General features: G+C 48.4%; 8 protein-coding genes across 8 annotated transcripts; 4 read left to right on the forward strand and 4 right to left on the reverse strand.

Annotated features, from left to right (window-relative positions):
* Positions 1-1,049: 1,049 nt before the first annotated feature.
* On the forward strand, positions 1,050-1,300 carry Pmar_PMAR003448 (hypothetical protein; the record flags this gene model as incomplete). Its single annotated transcript, XM_002784145.1, has 2 exons — positions 1,050-1,173; positions 1,218-1,300. The coding sequence occupies 2 exons, from the start codon at positions 1,050-1,052 to the stop codon at positions 1,298-1,300; spliced, it is 207 nt and encodes a 68-aa protein (XP_002784191.1).
* A 6-nt stretch (positions 1,301-1,306) lies between these two features.
* On the forward strand, positions 1,307-2,499 carry Pmar_PMAR003449 (meiotic recombination protein DMC1, putative; the record flags this gene model as incomplete). The annotated part of the gene is made up of 5 exons (XM_002784146.1): positions 1,307-1,385; positions 1,427-2,002; positions 2,045-2,150; positions 2,210-2,322; positions 2,366-2,499. 5 exons carry the CDS (start codon positions 1,307-1,309, stop codon positions 2,497-2,499), a joined length of 1,008 nt encoding a protein of 335 aa, XP_002784192.1.
* A 104-nt stretch (positions 2,500-2,603) lies between these two features.
* Pmar_PMAR003450 (conserved hypothetical protein) lies at positions 2,604-3,588 on the reverse strand. Its single transcript, XM_002784147.1, has 6 exons — positions 3,432-3,588; positions 3,309-3,389; positions 3,158-3,261; positions 2,982-3,089; positions 2,805-2,934; positions 2,604-2,740 (listed from the first exon to the last, which is right to left on the reverse strand). Exons 1-6 carry the CDS (start codon positions 3,566-3,568, stop codon positions 2,620-2,622), a joined length of 681 nt encoding a protein of 226 aa, XP_002784193.1. The 5' UTR covers positions 3,569-3,588; the 3' UTR covers positions 2,604-2,619.
* A 119-nt stretch (positions 3,589-3,707) lies between these two features.
* Pmar_PMAR003451 (tim10, putative) lies at positions 3,708-4,057 on the reverse strand (the record flags this gene model as incomplete). Its single annotated transcript, XM_002784148.1, has 3 exons — positions 3,708-3,804; positions 3,855-3,999; positions 4,048-4,057. The coding sequence occupies 3 exons, from the start codon at positions 4,055-4,057 to the stop codon at positions 3,708-3,710; spliced, it is 252 nt and encodes an 83-aa protein (XP_002784194.1).
* A 540-nt stretch (positions 4,058-4,597) lies between these two features.
* Positions 4,598-7,256, forward strand: Pmar_PMAR003452 (hypothetical protein; the record flags this gene model as incomplete). The annotated part of the gene is made up of 3 exons (XM_002784149.1): positions 4,598-5,408; positions 5,503-6,156; positions 6,826-7,256. 3 exons carry the CDS (start codon positions 4,598-4,600, stop codon positions 7,254-7,256), a joined length of 1,896 nt encoding a protein of 631 aa, XP_002784195.1.
* Positions 7,257-7,776: 520 nt separating this feature from the next.
* Positions 7,777-9,296, forward strand: Pmar_PMAR003453 (hypothetical protein; the record flags this gene model as incomplete). Its single annotated transcript, XM_002784150.1, has 1 exon — positions 7,777-9,296. Exon 1 carries the CDS (start codon positions 7,824-7,826, stop codon positions 9,294-9,296), a length of 1,473 nt encoding a protein of 490 aa, XP_002784196.1. The 5' UTR covers positions 7,777-7,823.
* Positions 9,297-11,667: 2,371 nt separating this feature from the next.
* Positions 11,668-13,476, reverse strand: Pmar_PMAR003454 (hypothetical protein; the record flags this gene model as incomplete). The annotated part of the gene is made up of 4 exons (XM_002784151.1): positions 11,668-11,754; positions 11,801-11,874; positions 11,929-12,841; positions 13,154-13,476. The coding sequence occupies 4 exons, from the start codon at positions 13,474-13,476 to the stop codon at positions 11,733-11,735; spliced, it is 1,332 nt and encodes a 443-aa protein (XP_002784197.1). The 3' UTR covers positions 11,668-11,732.
* Positions 13,477-14,483: 1,007 nt separating this feature from the next.
* Positions 14,484-17,108, reverse strand: Pmar_PMAR003455 (phosphoenolpyruvate carboxykinase, putative; the record flags this gene model as incomplete). Its single annotated transcript, XM_002784152.1, has 15 exons — positions 14,484-14,489; positions 14,535-14,813; positions 14,884-14,980; positions 15,036-15,108; positions 15,160-15,282; positions 15,329-15,458; positions 15,504-15,629; positions 15,676-15,903; positions 15,960-16,059; positions 16,112-16,189; positions 16,240-16,373; positions 16,424-16,505; positions 16,552-16,660; positions 16,704-16,798; positions 16,858-17,108. The coding sequence occupies 15 exons, from the start codon at positions 17,106-17,108 to the stop codon at positions 14,484-14,486; spliced, it is 1,911 nt and encodes a 636-aa protein (XP_002784198.1).
* Positions 17,109-19,906: the final 2,798 nt, after the last annotated feature.

Raw genomic sequence — 19,906 nt, forward strand, 5'->3', positions numbered from 1 at the left:
CACTCCCTAGCGCCAACTGCTGTCTCCCATCATCACAGAAGATACAAATCAGCGATGGATACCAAATAAAATAAGTGATGCAAAGCAGTCAATCGTTTCATACTTACTTTCCAACGAATCTATACATTTTTTCGAGTGAAAGCTCAATTGTACACGTTTGACATGGTAGATTATACGACCCATAGGTGGAAGGTTTATCTAAATCTCCGAAAATCTGAACATAAAGATAAGCCTCTTTACCTCAAGCTTAATGTAACGTAGCAGCAGCTAGCAACTGATGCATCGCTCCGTCAATCGGCGCAGCTTTGTTTACCATTTTCATTCACACGTCTCAGAGGGGTTGTTCAATTTTCGAAATGATGATTTTAGAATCTCTCATCACACGTATAATACGATGCGATTCTGAATTCCAGAATGGATTCAATGAACATGGGGAGAGAGTACATAGTCAGGAATCTCCTCAGATGGGGCAGTTATGCCACTCCATGATAGGTCTGATTCATCTCTTCTGGATACTACCAATCTCACAGATGCACAGGATAGAAGGATCGGCCAGTTTAACCTATATCTATACAACTACTTGCTTGATCATCTTCCTTGGAGCGGGAGTAGTTCGGCTAACAGCGATGTTGATCGCACTGAAGCGTACATCGGGGTGGCATAGTTGCCCCATCCAAAGAAATCGCTCTTAGGATGGCATAGCTGCCCCGCCCAGGAAAAGTGTTATCTCTAACGCATTTTTCGGCGGCATATTTACCCCGATCTGGAGAAATCGATTGTCCCAAGGCATATCTCCGAGGGTGGCATAGCTGCCCCACCTGGTGAAAAAGTTCTCCCTGAGGCATACTCGTCGTGGTCAATGCAGTCGATCGATACAGACCTTTGACTGTGTAGTCCTCCATGGCAGCAATAGCAGCACAAGTATCTCCTACGGCAACACAAGACGAGTTTGCAGCGGTGGGTGATCTCTTATGGCTCTATTGTCGTTCCCTTTATTACAGCATCGACATAATGGTAGGGAGCGTTCTGTGTGACAGGCAGTGGCCTCAATGGCCAGTCCAGCTGAGAAGTCCGCAGCGGAGAAGCCAAAGGCCAAGGGCAGACCACGGAAAGAGAAGACCCAAACACAAAGTCTGCAATCACCGCCAGCAGCATCGTCATCGGTCGTCGCAAGTGAGCTCTCTTCTTTCATCGCTCCTTCTCTACCATTCTGATAGGTATAGCCTCCCCTGGCGAGGCTAGTGGCAATGAAGATGTAGGCAAGTTCTCATTATCTGCCCGCCAGTGGTCATCTCCCTAGGTTAACATGAACATGGCCTCTGACGTAGACGAGGATGATGATGGTGATGATGACTTCCAAGAGATAGAAAAGCTCCAAGACGCGGGTTGGTCATTCTCTCGTCATGCGCACGAGCTGATCGTTAAGGTATAAACGCGGCCGACCTCCGAAAACTGAAAGAGGCTGGGCTTAACACAGCTATGGCCGTCATATACACTACGAAGCGAGATTTATGTAGCATCAAAGGCTTGTCCGAACAGAAGGTCGAGAAGATTCAAGAGGCGGCTAGAAAGCTCACCAGTGCGGGCTTCATTACGGGCAGTGAGTTTGTCCGGACTAAGTGCAAGAAGCGTTTTCGCCTGTCGACTGGCTCGTCGAAAGTTGACCAACTGCTGGGAGGAGGCATCGAGAGCTGCAGCATTACTGAATTCTACGGCGAATTCCGTTGCGGCAAGACTCAGCTGTGCCATTCACTCAGCGTGATCGCCCAGATGCCTCAGTCATATGGTGGTGCTAATGGGAAGGTCTGCTATATAGACACTGAGAACACGTTCCGTCCCGATCGTATAACCCAGATCGCCCAAGCCTTTGGAGTGGATCCACAGCAAGTCCTTGATAACATCATATACGCTAGGTGCTACAATTCTGAGCATCTCGTACAACTATTGTTGTGCGTGGCTGCTAAAATGGCGGAGGAGAAGTATGCACTTCTTGTCGTCGACAGTAGGCCAGCTCGGATCGATTTCGTTCATGATCGAAGCTTAGGTATTATGGGCCCTTTCCGAGTTGATTTCACGGGACGTGGTGACTTGGCTGAAAGGCAACAGCTCCTTTCCAGAGTCATGAGTAGACTACAGAAGTTGAGTGAAGAGTAGTACTGATATTCGCCACCAAGTTGTCATCCCGACAGCTTAACAGTATCAATGCTAGGTACAACTTGGCAGTAGTGATAACGAATCAAGTGATGGCTGACCCAGCAGCAGCTATGTCGTTCGCGGCCAACCCTCCTAAGCCTATTGGAGGCCACGTGTTGGCACACTATAGTACTGGTGGCCATTCTCACCCACAATCAGATATGTCCTCTAGGTACCACTCGTATCGCCCTTCGCAAGGGTAGAGGTGAGCAGAGAATTATGAAGATAATTGACTCCCCTAACTTACCTGAAGGTGACTGTGTTTTCGAAATTTGCACTAAAGGAATCCAGGATGCTAAGGACTAATAGACTAAAGCGGTGTTACTGCCAGTGTAGTAGCACGCTCATGCATGGTTTCTACATGAACTAGCCCTTGTCGAGTAATAAGGAACTCAATTGAAAAGGATAGTGGAAACATAAACGTTGTCAGTCATCATCATCCTCTGATGGTAGTGCATCTGGGATGGTGGTTCGATACCGAGACCGAATGGGCCCTCTGGCGTTAGGGAACTTCTCCAGATATTCCGCTTCCGTTATGAGTCCTTGACTGAGAAGAATGACCCTCAATTTGCATCGGCGGCAACTAGCCGCTGCTGGAGGTCCTATACTACCTGCCGTCATTTAGTCGTGTGAGTTTAAGGAGGAGAATAGCGACGAAACCTTCCGTCTCACACGAGTCTGGAGTCATTAACTTCGCGGCCTCGTCACCACAAAGGCGGGTGTTGGTCTCGATTATGTCGCCTGAAAATTCAAAACGTGGTGACAGTGAGTGGTGAAGAATAACGAACCCCTAATGCATGCACACAGTGGGTACACCTTCCCGTTCTCCATTGTCACATCAGCTAGCACTGTGGTAGGATTCACTGATATTGCTCCGCGCTTCCTTTTGCCAGTAACTGCAACAGCAGGATGTGATGATACAAAGCCGTGTCTTCCACTTGTCTAACAGAGGATCGCGTCTTACCTTGGGTAGTAGTCATACCCTCTCTATACTTGACAGACTTTACCTTCACTCCTGGGTTTTCCGTGAACATAACGTGAGTAGGAGCAGCCCCCACCAAGAATATGCTGATAAGAATAAGTACCGTCTCGATCTAGAATCGTGAGATCCTTACTTATTGCTGTGTCGATGGACGTATTGATGGTGTCCGTCCTGTCTACCTGCGGCCAGTTTAAATTGTCGCAATGGGAAATACCTACACTGAGCTGCTGGCTGATATTCCTACCGAGATGAGTACCGAAACAGAGGAGGCGGTTGAAGCTCCCAGAATCCAGCTCCTTTAGGAGGGGTACTGGCCACCACCGGCTCGGGAGACCCCTCCGAACTGTTGCTGCTGCTGCATTGAGTGGGGGAAGGTTCGGCCAGCACACTCATCACCAACTGGGCTGATAACTGCCACGCAGAACTGCTCTCACTATGCCCTCTTGATGCAGGACTATGAACTAAGAAACTCAATAGAATGAGCAGTGAAACAGTAGTGGTAATTCGCAACCAAAACTATAAGTTAGCAATTTTACTGTTGGGTCTGTTGGGTCTGCTGCGCTTGTTGGGTTATGTTATTGAGCTCAGTCCCGACCAGAGTGTGAACATCCAAGTACTTCGACACACATCTGATGATAATATGCGAAGAACAGAAGCTTTGAGCGTCGTAGTGGAGTACCTATCAGTGCAGCTCATTTCGCCAACATTGAGTTGACCCTCCTTGACATTGGGGATACACTTCTTGTAGCAGGCCTCAGTGAGACGGGAGAAAGTGTCAGCAAGACCGCGCATCTCAGCAACGGCCATCTGGGCAGCAGATACTTCTAAACACAACAACTATCCACTACTACGGCCCAGTCCAGGCGAGTTACCTGTTGACATTAGTGGAGAATATGAGATACAACTGAGGAAAGTGAGAGTAACACTGATGCCCTCTAATATAGGTGATTCCGACATAGTCCAGACCCAGATGAGATTCGCTAAAGCCGTCCCTTACAGGCTACCAACGTTGTGTTTCACAGTGCAAACGACTATATTTCTCGAATTAGTAGTTAACCATACGAGGCGCAATATTTACGAGCATTCCAGATAGTACAGTTATCCCTGTAGTTGGTACTAGCGACCAGCAACACGCTCATCGTCGGCAGGCTGGTTTCTGCGTCGCTTCGCCCAAAAATCGACTCATGAATGGCATTTTTCAAGATCTGGTTACAAGAGTTGTATATTCGTGCGAAACCTTGTTGTTGTTTGTGAAACCAACAAGCACGAAGTGAGTCGCCTAGGACTGTCATAGACACTTATTTGTGAGGCCCGAAGGATCAGGAGTGTTCGAGAGCCCGAGTGACTAGTAAATTGGTCTTATCGTGTGTTGTTAGTTGTCCCTTCTGCCTTCACCGACTCTCATAGAGTACATTATTATGTATGCGTTTCCGTCGTGGTGACAGCCTCCCTGAGACTACTCGTCCATTGGCTGCAGTGACATCATCATCGTGTTGCACTCAGCCCTTCATAAACCCTAATAACCCCAACTACCGTTCTTATGTTGATATTTGCCCTAAGAAGCGTCTCAACCGTCGCTTTGTCCGATATACCCCTATTACCATTCGAGACGAGGAGCTTGTGCGGCACTGTAATATCGAATATCCTCAGCATGGTATTGACCTTCGTGGCATCCAGGATATGTTTGACACCGACTTCTACTGGGATTTCTTTGGTGGTTGGAGTTCACTAAGACCCTTCCACATGCGATTCGTCGAATCAGTAGCACAGACTGTGAAATTCACCATAGCAATTTCTGTTGGCCGAGGCATTCAAGGCGCCACTCCTCACGGTTTCTTATCTACCCTTATATGTGTCATGAGAAATGTGAAAAGAATGTGCGACGCGGGTCTGCTCGCATGGGATCAAATTGTCGTTTGTGTGGTTGTCGATGGTCGTAACGAATTCGAGGTTGCTAAAGAAGATTACCAAACTTCATTTCTCAACGAGCTACAACGTATGGGAGTTTATATGAGCGCTGAAGAGCTTTGGAAACCTGGTGGTGAACTGGACAGAGCTGCTAGGATCTACCCCGAGGATCGAGAGGCATTGAGACGAGGCTGCCTCACTGTGGACCATGGGAAGGAGGTATTCGTCCACCTCTTTGAGAGTACTATACAGTTGAAAGGCAACGACTTCCCGCCACTGCAATTGGCATTATGTGTGAAGGAATATCCAGACCAGAGTTCAGCAGGTAATAGTAACAGGGAAAAAGGCGAGGCACATTTGTCGTTGAAATATTATTATCGCGCGGAGTATTAGAGGATGACTTTATGTCCTGTTTGCAGATCCTATCGTCACGTCGCGGATGGCATGCCACCTTTGGGCCATCGAAGGTGTAGCTCGCCACTTCGCCAATGTCACTTCTTCCAAGAACGACGTTAAAGTGGCGTTAATAGACTGCGGTGTATGTCCGGATGATAACTGCTTATCGCTTATGTATAGTAAGCTACTAGAAGACAGAATCGCTGTTGTAGGTGGTAATACTATTGTTACGGCAGCCCACCAGATCCCATGTGCTCCGTCGTGGAGGGTTCTACTATCTAACCCGTGTTTGGCTTCTTGGTTACTTCGTCAGAAGTTTCGTATTGCGACCGATGGGGCCATGGACACTGGTCTTGGGGGAAATCTCAGTAACGTCAACTGTGCGATGTGTGCGTTCCGACTTGATAGAGTTGATACGGACACTTACTTCACACAGTTGACTTTGGCTGGCAACAATGAGTGTATGAATCCACTCCTTGCCAACGTCTTGCTGAGCGATGGTGGTATGCTAGCCAGTTCAGCTCATGGTTCGTGTGAAGTCGTGCTACTGCCTGCGGCTAAGGATAATCCTAAAGCCATGCAGAAGGAAGTCCTCGAGGAGAATGCTCGGTCGTTCTCATTTCGTGACTTCATAGAGCACTCGAGGTTCGACACCTGGTCGCCTTTTGTTATGAACTGTAGTTTGCGACAACTGCTAACACGAAGTGATCTTAGCTGTTTCGGCTACATCAACTTTATCCTCCTAGCTACGTATCGCCTTGGAAGCCTCATAGCAGATATTTTTACATTCGTTACGCTTGATTTCGTGATGATCGTTGGGGTGAGTAATTTCAATGATTACCTCCAGCTCCCCTTTGCATGTGTTATCCTAGTGGCTTCTATTCTTATATCGCAAATCTTTTGCGGCAGTTATACGCTATCTCGAGGAGTTATACTCTTCTGCAGACTCCTATGTATTCTTCTAGGAATACTATGGGTACTTGGTTTCTATAGATTTTCATGCCTTTTATATCACGGCTATTTTCCCCTTGAATCGGCGGCATTCATTTCTGTGTGTATATCTCCAACCGTCTCCCTCGTCCTTATGGGTGACACTGACATGCTATGGATCCTCCCACTCTGCGCTGTGCAATGGTTCTTCTTGCTTCCTGCCTCTAGTGTGGTAGGGTCGGCCCTTTATAGTGTTTGTATGGCAGACATCTTACCATGGGGCACCGCCGGTCCGGATCCTCTAGCACCACGAACCGCCAATACTCAGGCCTATCGTATGGAGACCAGATCATGGCTAACAGCAGCGTGGCTAGCGTTTAACCTACTTCCTATAGTTGTGTTCACCTTAGTCTTAGGTGAGGCTACTCAGAAGGGTACTCTCAAACACGTGAGTACGGCTTGTGAGTATGTATTCTTTGGCATCACCGGATTCCTATTCGGCGTGATAGTCGTCCCTCGAGCTATTGGTATCATCAAATTCGCCTCGACTCGCATCTTGGAGACCTTTGGTAGTGCCACACGTTCGGTCGTCCGAGGCAAGCAGCCGTCCTTGCCAGAGATATCGGGCATAAGCCAATATGATGTTGTTATGGACCTCGATGTGGTGAAGAGTAGAAACCCTGAGAAGCCTCTTAGTTCGGGTGGAATTGAACTCAGTAGTGGCCTGTCTTCTGATGACAACAGCGACAACGGCTCGGACATATCATTCCTCTCGGATGATGACGATGATGGTGATGATGATTTCTTCGTGCCTTCTCCAGCGTATGGTATATTCCCTACATTGTGAATATTGTGTGTGTACAGTTACTGCCATTGTTCCAAATATGTTGTTGTAATATTATCTTTATTCTTCATACCGTAATCTCGCCACTTCTTCGAGCATCTGCGCGGTACTACTATGACATTTGCCGAGCATACTCGTCCGCACGGCCAACTTCTGGACTTACTTACCTCAACTGAGTCAACACCATTCACCATCTTACTAATACACTTTCCTCTTTATTCCTCTTTAGTTCGTCACGTATTCGCTCACATCCTTCTCAGTTTTCTCCCATTAGTATGATGATCGGAAAATCACCACAAGGGTATTGCACAAGACTCTGGCAGTTTGCGTCAAGCTCGGCATCCGCCGAAATTCGGTCCTCTTATAATATACGGTTTACAATACCTACTCCCATAACATTTCCATAGAGCTTTGTGTGTTTGACTACGCATCGGGTTAACAGTAGTTCGGTTAATGCACTATAGTAGTCTATGAATATCTTACTTTGGTGGACTGACGGTCGGATCGCCTCAGAATGGTGTATAGCATTGTATTCACGCGGTTTTCTTTGCCTCGACGATTCCTCAGTCCATGAGACGTCTTGAATGTCTGCTATCACCGGTTTTCGGCAACAGAATGCTCCTCTCTGAGACCACGACCAAAAACGCCCAACAGTGTCCTATCACGACAGCGGATGTCGGTCGGGTCAGAGTCGCCACGTGGAACATCGGCTCTGTACAGACGAACCCTCTGGAGTTCTGCGACGATTCCGATCAGCGATTCACGCACTTCCTCAAGGAGTTCCAGTCAACCGCTGAGGCTTTGGACGCTGCTGGTGTTACTGTCGGAGATCTCCTGAGAGAGGCCTTCCCTTTTAACGTGAGGTCTGCCTTACTTGACAACTATGACACTCTCGGTCTACATTCTCTCGAGGCGTCTGCTGAAGCCTTTGATCCCCTCGCGCAGCTCAAAATCTGGTCGGGATTCCTCAACAGCACGAGCATCGGTGACAGTCGTATCATTTCTTGGCCGGACCGTTTCACTAACGTCATTGGGAACGGTCGGTGTAGGCCCTCTATGATTTCCTGTTACACTGGAGAGCTGTCTTGTACCAAGACCTGGTTGGAGAACTGGATGAGCTTTATGACGAGAGCCCGTATACCTCCTTTGAATGTGGAGAAGTATAATGTTGAAGCTTCCTATAGGGAGAATTACCAGTCGTTCTCACTCGCGGGTCTGGCATTGTTCGACTCAGTACTTATTGCCATCTCCGAGCGGACCTCAGTAGACTGGCAGACGATGCGTCTCGATCGCATCAAGTCGATTACGCAACGCCCTCGACAACTCGTGGAGTATGTTGCGCGATACCTGTTCGGTCCCAAGGACATGATAATGCTGCAAGAAGTCTCCGGAGAGATCCTAGATCGAATTCTCTCGGTGGATGAGAGTAAAGGATATGACCTGATCGTCGAGCCGTCTCCCAATGTGACGAAACAGCGATCTGTGATATTCATTAAAAAGGGCTGTGGCTTAGCTCTTGAGGTGAAGGCTTCCGAAACAGTGAGGGAGGCGATAAGAGATGAAGGCGAACGACGAGGTCTGGCATCGGGAGATCTGTCTGTCGCTGTTGTTACCACCCCGAATGGTCAGCCACTGTTACTCGCGAGCTTCCATGGTGATACCAACGGTCGTTTAACAATCCCAACTCTTGAGATTCTGAGAAGCCTTGACTTACCTTTACTGGCGGGTGTTGATGCTAACTGCTATGCTGATGCGGGCTCGCGAAACTTGGCAGTGCGAGATTTTCTCGAGGCGCTCAACCGTATGGGTATTCATCATACTAGACCGACTACGACGACAAGGAATCGTCGAACACCCTTGCAGGCTCAGTCGGCTAAAACCGGCGTCGTCGATGAGAACCCAAAGGACTACGTTCTGCTTAGGGGTGAAGGGATGACGATTGGCAAAACTCTGATGGACGACGGAGTGAGCAATGACCGTCCGCTGCCGAACTCGTGTTTCCCGTCTGATCACGCGATAGTCGAGACCGAAGTTGGCTGGTAATCCCTTGCTGATTTTTGATGGTCTTTAGACTGTGTTGGTCAATTCATGGGGCCATCCGACAAGGTTTTTGAAGATGTGAAATACAACGCGATATCCGTAGTACCTTACCGATGTTCAGGAGAATACGATCTGATGGCGGCGATCGTTAATGTCTATCCAATATTGTATATAAGTGTTTGAAGCCTTGAATTATACGATCATATGATACTATAATATATAATCATGGTATGAACCCTGTGCTATACTATGAATAGGGATATCGATCAGTGATAATAGCGATGAGCTATCGTATACAAACTGTGTGGTTCGTAGTGCGTAGTGCTCGGAACTTGAAGAGTTGATTTAGCAGGGGGAGTTAATCTCTGAGCCCTTCATATGTCCCTATTTCCTATGCCATGACCTTCAACGAAAGTTACGGTATGGATGTCGTGTGTGGATGGTATAGACAAACACACTCAAGAAAGGCAGACACACTCGTACGACCGTACGATTTTTACGACGCATATAATCAGTTTTGCTCACGCTTGTCCAAACGCGATTCATATTCTCACCACCAACAAAATCACACAACTCAACCGCATGAGTGATTTCTGTCGTCTGCCGATGAGAAACTCTTCAAACACAACACAAGGGACTCGACAAAAAGACGCTAGTCGCACAACAGCATTCACGAGACATTACAAAAACCAAGTTAAGGAAACGGAAACACTACAGGCTCGTCATGAAGGAGGAACGGAATTCTATATTTGACATCCTCACTAGATCGGTTAGTCATTTCTACTGTTGGCATCGACCATTTACTGGTACTAAAAAGATTGATCTGCGTCTCGAGACTCGAACCTCAATCCCCGCTGAGCACTGACGTTCCCTGCAGCAGAGCTTGCCGCGGCACTTGGGGTCGAAGTATCCCGAGTAGGAGTAGTAGTCGGTGATACGGAAGCTTCAGTTGTCGATGATATGAGTGCTTCAGTGGTCGGCGGGGGTGCCCTGGTGGTCGGCGGCATCTCGTTGCAAGTACATGGTATATTCAGACCTTGGCAGGTACCAGTAGGACCATAATATCTGCAGTAACTATTAGAGTCACCAGACATGACTTGACAATAGTAATCGCCATTCATGCAGTTCACAGTGGTACTGCTCGGCTCAGTCGTAGTCGTCATAGTGACAGGGCTCTGAGTCGTCGTGCGCAACGCAGCCTGTGTGGTTACTGGGGCTTCTGTAGTGGCTAAAAAACAACAACAAATAGGACAGCTAACCTTGACTAAAACACTATTACGTTTGAGGGTAGTAGTTGTCGAGTTGGAACTGCATCCTGACAGATCCGACACCATTAGAGCACATAAAACAGATAGCGACACGGCCTTGAACATCAATGGATCCAAAAAGTACTCAAAGTTGCTGCATTCAGGATTATACCCCGCACAAAAAACATCAACCAATTTATCAAATCACACGACCTCTAATTCCCTCAATGTTCAATCACATTGCTGTAGGACAAGCATTACTATTCGATCACGGAGAAAAGAAAAACGAAGGTTCCACCGTAGAGCTAGGCAACGGTTGTGTCCTCTACGCTAGATATGGAACCAGGTATCCGATGCCCGGTTACCTGGCATCCATCCGGCAGTGGAAGCGAAAATCGAGCCACTTCACTACGCGGTTCGGCCAGAAGATGTAGTTGATGCATTAGTTCATTTTTTGCCCTCGTTATCATCCAACGAGTTGAATAATTGTTATTGGGCATATCTCCCTTCCAACACTCTACTTAGCTCAGCACACAATGCCTGTCCCAAACCCATCACATGTCGAAACTAGCGGCTCGAGTGACCCCGTTCAGTACGCTTATCTCGAGTACTATTATGCAACCGACTGTTCAACGTTCAGTAGAGCGATGTCCTAAGAGATAGATTTCGTCGATTAAGCTTCATCTATTAGATGAGGACAGAAAAAAGTTTCCGGCTGACACGCTGTTAAACATCTCCTATTCCAACTCAAACTGTGCGAGGACTGTCGAAATAAGGCGGAGTTGTCTACTGATAATCCGCTCGCTAGGAGGCAGGATAGACCATCCACAAACGATGTGATCCATTGCGCTGGGTCCAATATCAGAATCCCCATCGAACACCGGTGAGACTCCCAAGTATGATTTGAGTTTCTAATCTCTCTTGTAGAGTTTCCCAATTTTGCTCAGCCTTGAAACGCCACCCTGAAGGTAGACGGTACGTTTATTGTTCCCATGTGTATCGCTTCAGAGCGCACAATCGATTCAATCGGCGGTGAACCTTAACACTATACCATAACCATTCGCAACGATGACCTCCAGATCGCCCTGCTACGTGGTAGTACTCGAGAACACAAGGTACATGGAAATAGCGGAAAAGCAGTCTGTAACCATACCAGCTTAATCATTCGTAGGATTGTTACACATCATCTACGTCAGGCAGCTCCACCATCGTCACTGAGTCCCAATAAATCAGCACACGGATCAAGCTGAGATCGTCTACCTGTTCCGTTTCGATCCGAGTAACTTCGCACGGAGTTGTCTCTGCCGAGCCTCCACAGAAGGCGATGACGAGCCCTACACGAAACAATTCATGTCGGAGACTCCGCAACGAATGAGGAGCAGTGGTACCTCCTTCCTTGGTGATAAAGAAGACCTCCTTTTGGGGTTCTGCCTTTGGTCCATCTCCTTACCTTCAACCTGCGACTCTTCCTTCCCATTCTCCTCAGCCTTACCTACCCTCCTCCGCTTACGTGATCCATCACCATCCTCCTCGTTCATAACACTGCCACGCTCTGTCTTCCGTTTATCTGCACCCACTTGGACTCGCGACGCCTTAGGGGTATCGTCAGTATCTGCCTCTCGTCCTTCACTCTGATCCCGCACTCTCTGCTCCTTCTCATTAACAACAACCCCATCAGTGTCCTTAAACGGCGCTTGCTCATTCTCCTCAGCTGCCTTCCCTCCCGACAAGAGTTTCGACTTCAACATAGCGAGGCGTTCAGCACTACTCTTAGCGTGTACGACTTGTCCCTTATGGTCTAATTTTACTGTCAATACCGGAGTTGGTGTTATCCTAGCCCGTCTCCACCGATTATCCGAGCCTTTATACCATCCCTTGGCCTCATTAGGAATAACATGTTCTCTCGCGGGAAGATGCTCAACATTATCTCCATCAGACCGCGGACTCTCCCCCTCTACGAATTCATCATCGCTCCACCCATACATCTTATTCGCCTTCACAGGCTTCGGTCGAGGTCGAGGCGTGACCGCAGTTGAACTCCTATTCCAAGAGCTGGCCATGCCCTTTCCCATCGGCTTCCTGTCATAGTCTCGACCACGATAGCCGCGAGGTTGACGATCTCGTAGCATGGAACTCCGACTGGCTAGTTCCTTAGCACGCTCCTTTTCCCTTTCCTCATCTCTTTCCTTAACCCTTCTAAGCCTACTCTCTGACCGTCTCCTCCGCTCAGCCGACCACTCCCGAGCTTCCTTCAGGAACCTCTCTCTGGACTCACTGGACCGTTCAACCCGACCTCGGTTCCTGGATCCAGATCGATCCCTATTTCTGGGCGAGCGCGATCTCCTACGCGACCTCGATCTTCTATATCGTCTCGGCTCAGCATCGCGCCTTCGCCATGACGAAGGAGGAGGAGGAGACCTTCTCCTACGAGACCCCGAACGATACCGCCGTCGACTACCCGACCGTCTACTGCGACGGGACCGACTTCGAGGACGACGACGGGACGAACGATTCTCTCTAGACCTAGATCGCGATCGTCGTTTCCTATCCCTACTCCTAGAGCTTCTTCCCGACTCAGAACCACTACTGTTGCTGCTAGCATCAGAGCCCGACTTGGCATCATCAGCCTGTTGCTCCTGTGCTGCATCCTCCAGTCGTTTACATTCCTCAGGGTTCGATAAGCACCACTGATAGTAGTCGTGGCCAAGCCCTTTGAAAAGGAAGGTATACTGCTTATCTCCACGACGTTTAGTTTGTAGCCATTCAGCGAACTGAGCGCCATTACGTATAACACCTAAGGCCGTATTACGAATGAGCTGAACGTGATTAGGCTCGAGCCCGTCAGCAGGGGGAGGCTCTTGCTGTTGTTGCTCTTCCAGAGCGGCGGCAAGAGTCGCTGCTGATGCCTGTGTAGGGCCGGGGCTGGGAGATGTCATTGAGTTGAATATCAGCACCGACACTCTTAGAGACGAGTGGAAGCACCGACAAAATAACAAACCACGAAGGATCGAATTCATGCAGTCAGATGACACTCACCCTGAACGCTGCTATGCCCGGCTCTAACTCAACCCACTCAGATTAACATTAGGAACGTGAGAAATGTTCCACTGATCATTAGGCGTGTGTAAGAGCGTTATCAATATTGGATTCCACATTCCACTTGATCGCTTCCCAAACTCAGGAGAAGTCCACTGAGCACCCCGACTAGTAATATGTAATAAGTCCTGCGAGGACAGCGATCTGCCCTTATAAAGCGGACAAACCTTCGCTTCTAAGCGATCCTTACTCGCAGAGCCTCTAAAGCCGACCTCTTGTTGTGGGCTTGCACCTACAAGGCATAGGTCAGTACTACAGGATGCTGAGTATGGTGGAGATGCACGGATTATCATACTGCAGGGCGTCATCGAAGGAGAGGGTATTGACATATATAGCATTGATACTATGTTGAGTCTCGCACGACCAGGCCGAACCATGTGAGAACACCGATGACGACCAGTCCATCCAGGTAACCCCTGTATTATAGATACTCCAACTAAAGTCTGTTGATTCTCACGGCAACAAAATACCAGCCGCACGATGGCTACGATAGAATGCAGTCGAGCATCCCATCCTTGAGATGGTCAAAATTGTAGAGCCTACCACGAGCGTATTATAATAATCGGGAAAAGACGATGGCAGCAGTAACAACATACGCCTGTTATCATACACTGCGGTGAAAAAGAGTACCATTCAAGACCGCACGAAATGACCAGAATACTATGTGACGAAAGTAGCGTCCTTATAAAGAAGCAAGGAGCAACTACTAGCACTCAAGAGAGCCCACTCGTCATGAGTAGCAAGAGCTGATGACCACCGCATGGAGGAGTATACTACATAACAGTCTTCAACAGTCTCCCCCAGGAGTATATAGGGACAGTCGTTAGTATGCAATCAGAAAGGACTCTCAAATCTGACATGAAATGATGCGCCATAATTCCACTGAATTTACCAGTACCTCATCCTTCACTGTTGCAGCTTTAGTCTGCCTCCTCACCTCGGAGCTCGTTGCCATTGAATGGTTACTCTCCGTCTGCCTTACAGTATCACCACTGCTCTCGATCACCCTCGGGCCAGCAGCGGCCACTCGAGACGGACACTTGGAAGCATACTCTTCAAAATTGTTATTAAAAAGGACAGCCAGACGCTGTAACTGTTGGAGATAGGCCTGCTTGTCAGCCCAACCATTAGCAGGATCCAGAACCTCACTTGGGATACCAGGCAACGATGTGGGGATCTGAAAGAAGTGTGGTATTCACAAACCCTGTTGAACAAATGTCACTCTCATCAGCATCAACCCCAAGTACCCTGAGTCCAAAGACTGGAGTCGATACGAGCTCCTCCGCTTCTACCATAGACTTGAGTGTACCGTTGTGAATCGCATCTATCATTTTACGGGTATACCTGTCATCAGCGATAAACATAAAAACTACCCCACTAACAAGTGCATATTCCTTACTCCAATTTGATGCGGCTTCCACCGTTAGTGTAGCTTCCACCGGTCCACCCCGTATTAAGCAAGAAGGCCGAGCCTAACACAGCAGCGAGCCCATCTCAGACCGGTACTCAAGTGCAGCTACTACAGTGATGTTTCTCGAGCTTATCAGCCAACATCTCAGCATATACAGTGGGGTGCCATACGAGGAAAGGAGCTCCGAAGCAGGAGGAAAAGGTCGCTACAGGCTCCGTGATACCGTCCTCGGTACCTGATCGAATAAGAATAAGACTGAGATACTACTCTTACCATCCTACCAGCAACTTTAGCAGTATACCCTGATACGAAATAGTACTGGACTTGGTCCGGAGTGAGGAAACTCACTGGAGGTAGCACTCCAAAGGCATCACAAGTGAGCAATATGACATTAGAAGGATGGATGTCGATCTGACATCACTGTTCCTGAGAACAGCAATAGGCCACTAATACTACCTTTGCTGGGATGTGCGAATTCTCTATATAATATAGAGGATAACTACACCGAGTATTCTCAGTGATGGAAGTGTCATTGAAGTCTACTTCACGAGTTCGAGGATCCACTTGGACGTTTTCTAGTACCTAGTGTCACAGCATCATCGACAACACACATGGTGCTAGAACATACTGTTCCGAAGCGGATAGCGTTGTAGATCTCTGGCTCAGTCTCTTTAGTGAGCCCTATGGCTTTAGCATAGCAGCCACCTTCGACGTTAAACACGCCTTTATCAGTCCACACATGCTCATCGTCACCCACAAGGTAACGTGATGGGTCCGCCGATAGAGTGGTTTTACCAGTACCAGACAGGCCAAAAAATAAAGTGCAGTCAGTCGGCTTCCCACTAATTGGATCTTTCTGAATAGGAACAACGAGTCAAACGAATCACTAACCTCAGCGAGGTGCGGTATGACCTGAATATTGCAGCTAGAGTGAAGAGGCAGCTGTCCGAACTTATGCGGCATTGCCTGCATCATCAATGTAAGAATACCCTTTTTCATCTCACCAGCATATCTGATGATAACGACCTCACTGTAGTTGTCAATACCACCCTAGTAGGAACTACTCAGTGCCCATAATAACCATCTCGTTAGCCTTGAAATTCACAGCGACCGAAGTATCCGAGGTGAGGCCTTCAATGTTGCTAACAAGCATACCATAAATATCACCAACTTGGTCCATACCCAGCCCCACCGGTTAGCTTTGCACTGCCCAGCGTTGAAAATGACGAAGTCGGGTTGAAAAGCGTCCAATTCTTCCGCTGGAGGGATCACCAGCATGTTCTCCATAAACAAAGCATGGTACGCTCGACTAGCCACCACTCGAACCTGACGAGCTCAGTAAGGATACCATTCAAAAAGGAAACACCGAGAAGGACCTTAATTCGATACTCGGGATCCCAACCAGCATAACCGTCTACCACGTAGAGCTCATCTCGTTCATCTAGATAGTTAATAGCACTGAGAAGGAAAAAGTGGTAGCCTGTGGAAGACTGAGCGAGCTTACTCAGCTTTCAGAGCTTGGAAACTCTCAGGACTGAGCTTGTGATTTATCTTTCCCCACCATATATCATCATTGTACTCCTCGCTAGCATTATCAACGATTCGCTTATCGCCTGACAACACAGTACTTTACGAAGTAGCAGAGTAGACACTCACTGGGGCTCCGGCCGGTCTTCGCCCCACTATAGACCGCCAATGCTCCACAGCTCGTTATCTTAGTCCCCATCTCATGACGCAAGGCGCTCTCATATCTACCAATAGTGAATGTGGACGCTGAGGAGGAAGAGGAGGTAGCGGGCAGTAGCACTACAGAGATCCTGGCGTGACGTTCCTCATCACAGACCTTGTTGAGGACGGTCGAATCCCATAAGTGATGAAGTCCTTGTCAAGTTGGGTCTGCTGGCCGACAACGGTAACAGGTGGGACCACCTTGGGACGATGAAGACCGTTGAGTCGGGAGAAAACGGAAAAGTGGCGGCTCGAGGCCAACCGTAGAGTCGACCTCGAGAGTTGAGGAGCTCCAAGATTCAACAGAGTCTTGCGAGCGCAACTGCTGAGCATAGGGTATAAGACAGTTTAAAAGCTACAGTCGACGGATAGCAGTAGACCACATGTTGAGGTTGGTCAAAAACGACAATGTAGGACATCGCCCCCTTGCCACTGCTAGTGACTCCATCTTGCACAGTGATCAGGGACCCATCGATGATAGCTGTGGATGCATGCAAGTCAAAATAATGTGGTCTTAATATACTCCTTTGTACTGCTAATACTATCAACGCACGTGCGTTCAAGATTCCCATTGGGAAGAAACACGACGCCGCCAAAGTTTCCCGACAAAGTCTGTGGTTGGGTGCACTACACAGAATTCAGCCCATCTCCAAGGGAATGAGACAAATTCCGTTCATATCAAGAGTGTTACTGATAGCCCAGGGCGTTCGCCAACTTCCATTAAGAACTTCTTAGTGGAAGTTAGCGAACGCCCGAAAGGAAACGGCCGGCGGCTGATAGTGGAGGACGATGGCAACTCCCAGCTTGAGGACGCCCCTTCGAGTGCTCTGTTGTCCTCAGCGGTCTCTGTTTATCCGTTTGAGTGATTGTGGTTGATGAACGTTTCACGTGCGACTCTTATAATCTACCATGTCAGGCGTGTATAATTCTGTTTAAAAAAACATAGGGCACCGTTGATGCAATGTTAGTATAGCTACTACGTGTCATTGTTCCGCCTGTCTCTCTGCGGACTCTGTTTATCCGTTTAACTGGTTGAGGTTGATGAGCGTTTCACTTGCGATTCGCATAATCTACCATGTCAGACGTGTCTAAATCTGTTTACCCCACACAAACGTGCTCTGTTAGTTCATACGGAACTGCTCGGATCTAACTCAAAGTCTCACTCATCGTCATTTAGATGGCAACTCTCCTTACACCTGAGGCGCAGGGACTCGTGCAACGTTCTTAGATGTTTCTCGAGTTTGTGAGGCTATAACCTTCAGAGTTGTCGTTCTTGTGGGGTCCAGTCCAGGTCAACACATGGTGATCTGAGACATTGCGGTGAGAATATACAGTACAGTCAATGTCGTGCTGGAATGATTATGAGAATATTCGTCGCGTAGTTCCTGACAACTTTCCTTCACTAGTAACGAGAGTCGATTCGGGCAGTTTTTCCGAGGTAGTCGGAAACTGACCCTCCGAGCGAAAGAGTCCCCTCATCCGTACTCTGTTTGCATCCCAAGTTATTATGTGTCAGAGCGTTCGGACGTGAAGTTCCACATATTTCGGCTCAAGATTGTGTTCTAATCTCGACCCTTCAGCTCACATCGTGTTCAGTATTCAGTTCTCTATTAGCTTTCTCGGGTGGCTTAGCTTGATATCACGGCACGATGTTCTCATTGTCAACGTTTCTCTTCTACTCATTGATCATGTTCAGTCCCCAATCTGTCGAAATCGGAATGAGCATGGTTAGTGGTTTACCACGCCTTAGTGAACTTCGGTCTGATTCTGAATGTCAGTAGACTCCTTGGACGTCCTGCGAAAGGCCCTACGAGGGGAAGCAACAAGAAGTAGGTCAGTCTGCTTCAGATGAGTAGATCTACCGACGCGTTGACTGTGTTAGGCGCCATGCCCTACTGTACAGTCGTGGAGGCGTCCGTCGTGGATTTTGGAGTGGTGAGCCTAGCGATCTACAAATGTCCGATACTATTACCGGCTAGATCCGAGCGCACTCGGAAGCTTCTGTGAGCGTGAAGATTTTCAACCCAACTCCCAAGCGGGCTTTGGTGGGGAATACGCTTTAGTATACCTACAGCACTGTGATAGGTCCGAATGATAGTAGATGATGGGAATAGTTCGGAACTACAGGCGAAGACGTGTGACGAAGAGTACTTCGTCAGAAGAGGAATACTGACATATGCCGATGTGACATTCCTTATTGTAGAGGAAAGCGATTTGGCATGTGACCAGGTTGAGGCAATGGACACGAGCAAGCTAGATACCGAAATGACGGTATCGACAACGAGAGAGGAAATCGATTTCGGCCATCTCGCCAAAGGGAATGCGTTCATTACTCCAACCTGTAGCATGCCTTGGACCGATCGCCGATACTCTTCATCAGTCGAGGCATGCGCCCAGTGTAACTGCAGAGCTGTCGGCTCTGATGCTGTGCAATCCCGGTCATCCATACGCATGATTCCAGAGGTGGCCCTCGTTGATCCTGGCGACACGGTATGCAAATATATGTGTCCTTCCTTCCTGAGAGTCTGCTACTTGTCTCAGCTACTGGTCAAAGTTCTCCTGAAAACCGGTCATAAGGATCATAGGTTAGTCTTGCGCATGCGTGCAGATGATTCCATCAAGGTTCTTTAGACTGCAGCGTTCCTTACACGTCCGCCCCTTTGAGTGGTGGAGACTCAAAACCGGTTACGAATCGCTCATACAGTCCGTAGAGGTTCTAGCAGAAGTACGTTACCACGGACATCCGCGCGATGATAACGAGAGGTTGTAGATACAACTGCCCAGGATACGTCTTTCGACGAGTCAGTTACACTGGGATAAAGCCTTTTCTGGCGTAGTGTCGGAGCCTCGAACCCTAGTGAGATGATCCAATATGCCCCCCAGTGTACCATCGCAACACCTAGGTGCTGCAGAACACAACCGATCTACCAACCTCTTTTAAGTGGATAGACAGTCCGAACGGTACAGCGGCAACATCATAGCGGAAGACAGTTCATGCCGATTCTTGCAGGAAACGAATCGATGAGCCTCAAGTTTGAGCCTTCAAGCGGTGTCCTGCCGGGCCAGCAGAGTGTCTCTGTCGCCGGTGAGGACAGTCGTAGGCTGCAATCACTCGAGAGTTCCCTACCCCT

Source organism: Perkinsus marinus (genome assembly GCF_000006405.1).
Source record: "Perkinsus marinus ATCC 50983 genomic scaffold scf_1104296935302, whole genome shotgun sequence".
In the NCBI taxonomy this organism is placed as follows: Eukaryota; Perkinsozoa; order Perkinsida; family Perkinsidae; genus Perkinsus; species Perkinsus marinus.